General features: G+C 49.1%; 1 protein-coding gene across 2 annotated transcripts in view; it reads left to right on the top strand.

Annotated features, from left to right (window-relative positions):
• METTL7A (methyltransferase like 7A) overlaps nucleotides 1-2,428 on the top strand; it is a 9,479-nt gene that overhangs the window by 172 nt on the left and 6,879 nt on the right. Inside the window, exon 2 of one of the 2 annotated variants that reach the window (XM_005869262.2) lies at nucleotides 61-956. In XM_005869262.2, the coding sequence (XP_005869324.1) occupies nucleotides 459-956 (498 nt within the window). In that variant the 5' untranslated portion in view covers nucleotides 61-458. Of the gene's footprint in view, nucleotides 1-15; nucleotides 957-2,428 lie in introns of those variants that run through there. The other variant, XM_014542137.1, reaches the window with a different exon arrangement.

Raw genomic sequence — 2,428 nt, 5'->3', positions numbered from 1 at the left:
CGCAGGCTTCCGCTATGGTTCAACCGGGCTCCACCCGCGGGTCCTGTCTCCTTTGTCCAGGGCGTTGGGAGACCTGGGCGCGGAGTGAGCGCGCTGCGCGGAGAACACTGGGCTGGGAGCTAGCAGCCGTCTCCAAACCCAGAGACGGGGGAGCAGGAGCAGATTCGGAACCAGGCACTGTCAGCCCCTTTCCTTCGGAGGAGAAGCCGGGAACCCCCTCCTCATCTTGCTTCATGACAACTACGCTGAGTCAACTTTCGCCCACGTCTCCTGATTGGGTGAGACGGGCCACCTGCCCAGGATCGGACCTCGGCCCCGCGTTCTGTCCTGGCACCGCCCGTTCTCCCCTCGGAAGCTGATTGGCTCTGGGATATGGCCAGGAGCCTCCCCTCCCTCCTGCACTTAAAGGAGTCAGCTCTCTGAGCCGTGGTTTGGTTTTGTTTTTCCTCTTCCGAGGGATGGCGCTTTCCATCTTCATCCTGCAGCTGGCCGTCCGCATCCTGGCATGCCCCTTGTACCTGCTGAACTTCCTGGGCCTGTGGAACGGGATATGCAAAAAGTGCTTCCCCTTCTTCTTGGCGAGGTTCACCGCAACGTACAACAAGCAGATGGCGAGCCAGAAGCGGGAGCTCTTCAGCAGCCTGCAGGAGCACGGGAGCCCCTCGGGGGAGCTCTCCCTGCTGGAGCTGGGCTGTGGCACCGGGGCCAACTTCAAGTTCTATCCGCCCGGATGCAGGGTGACCTGTGTAGACCCCAACCCCAACTTTGAGAAGTTCTTGATCAAGAGCATCGCTGAGAACCGACACGTGCAGTTTGAGCGCTTCGTGGTGGCCGCCGGGGAGAACATGCACCCGGTGGCCGATGGCTCCATGGACGTGGTGGTCTGTACCCTGGTCCTGTGCTCCGTGGAGAACCAGGAGCGCATCCTCCAGGAGGTGCGCAGAGTGCTGAGGCCGGTGAGTGTCAGCGTGTGAGGAGGGCCGGTTAGTAGCAACCACATCACCACGAGCGGGCCTATCACTTTCAGCTGAATCGAACGTTCTAATGTAAAGAGAAGACACTATTGATTTTTTTTAAAAAAAATCTTAGAGTGGGGAAGAAGCTATAAAGGGAAAAACTGGTAAATCTGAATACACAAAATTTTTAAACTGCAGGGAGGACTGAAGGGTCCCGGGTTCGCTTCAGGTCAAGGGTACATGCTTGGGTTGCGTGCTCGATCCCCAGGAGGGGGCGTGCAGGAGGCAGCCAATCAATGATTCTCTCTCATCATTGATATTTCTCTCTCCCTCTCCCTTCCTCTCTGAAATTAATAAAAACATTTTTTTAAAAAGAAATTAAACTGCAGGGGAAAAGTACTATAAACAAGAACAAACTTAGAAAAAATATTTGCCAGCGACGATAGACAAAGGGTTAACTTTCTTCCTATTAAATGGCATTACTAGTCAAAGGTCAGTAGGATTTTTTTACAATATGTTTTTATTGATCTCAGAGGGAGGAAGGGAGAGGAGAGATAGAAATATCAGTGAAAGAGAAACATTGATTGAATGCCTCCTGCACACCCCCTTCTTGGGATCGAGCCCGCAACTTGGGCACGTACCCTGATGGGGAATCGAACCAGTGACCTTCTGGTGCAGGGGCTGATGCTCAACCAACTGAGCCACACCTGCCAGGTGGTAGGATTTTTTAAAAATTATTAGAAAAACACAAGGGAAAAAATAAGCAAAGAGCAGGAACAGAAATATAAATAAAAACAGCCAATAATATGATTAAAATGCTCAACCTAACAATTAAAGAACAAATTAGAGCAAGATACCATTTTTACCTATTATGCTGTCAGAGACTTTTAAGGTCCGTATGGTGTTGGGGTGCATTTGGGAGATTGGACGCCCCATGCACATGGGAGGAAGTGCTCTCCTCGGAGGGCGATTTGATAATATCAAAGTTTTTTTTTTACTTAAATTTATTGGACTGACATTGCTTAATAAAATGATACAGGTTTCAGGTGTACAGTTCTGTAACACATCATGCATATTGCACTGTATGCTTACCGCCCAAAGTCACATCTCCTTCCATCACAACACATTTGACCCTCTGTACCCTTACTACCTCCCACCCCTTTCCTCTCTGGAAACTACCATACTGTTGTCTATGTCTATGAGCTGTTGTTTTTTTGCTCATTGTTGTTTTCCGTTTCATATCCCACATATGAGTGAAATCATAGAGTTCTCGACTTTTTCTGTCTGACTTATTTCACTTAGCATGATAGTCTCAAGATCCATCCATGTTGTTGCAAATGGCAGTATTTCATATTTTCTTATGGCTGAGTAGTATTCCATTGTACAAATGTACCACATCTTCTTTATCCAATCATCTGTCAAAGGACACTTCGGCCCTAGCTGGTTTGGCTCAGTGGATAGAGCGTCAGGCT

The sequence above is a fragment of the Myotis brandtii genome, unplaced genomic scaffold (genome assembly GCF_000412655.1).
Source record: "Myotis brandtii unplaced genomic scaffold, ASM41265v1 scaffold29, whole genome shotgun sequence".
Taxonomy (NCBI): domain Eukaryota; kingdom Metazoa; phylum Chordata; class Mammalia; order Chiroptera; family Vespertilionidae; genus Myotis; species Myotis brandtii.
Note: the sequence above shows the minus strand (reverse complement) of the source record. Positions and strands in the feature narration are given on the sequence as shown.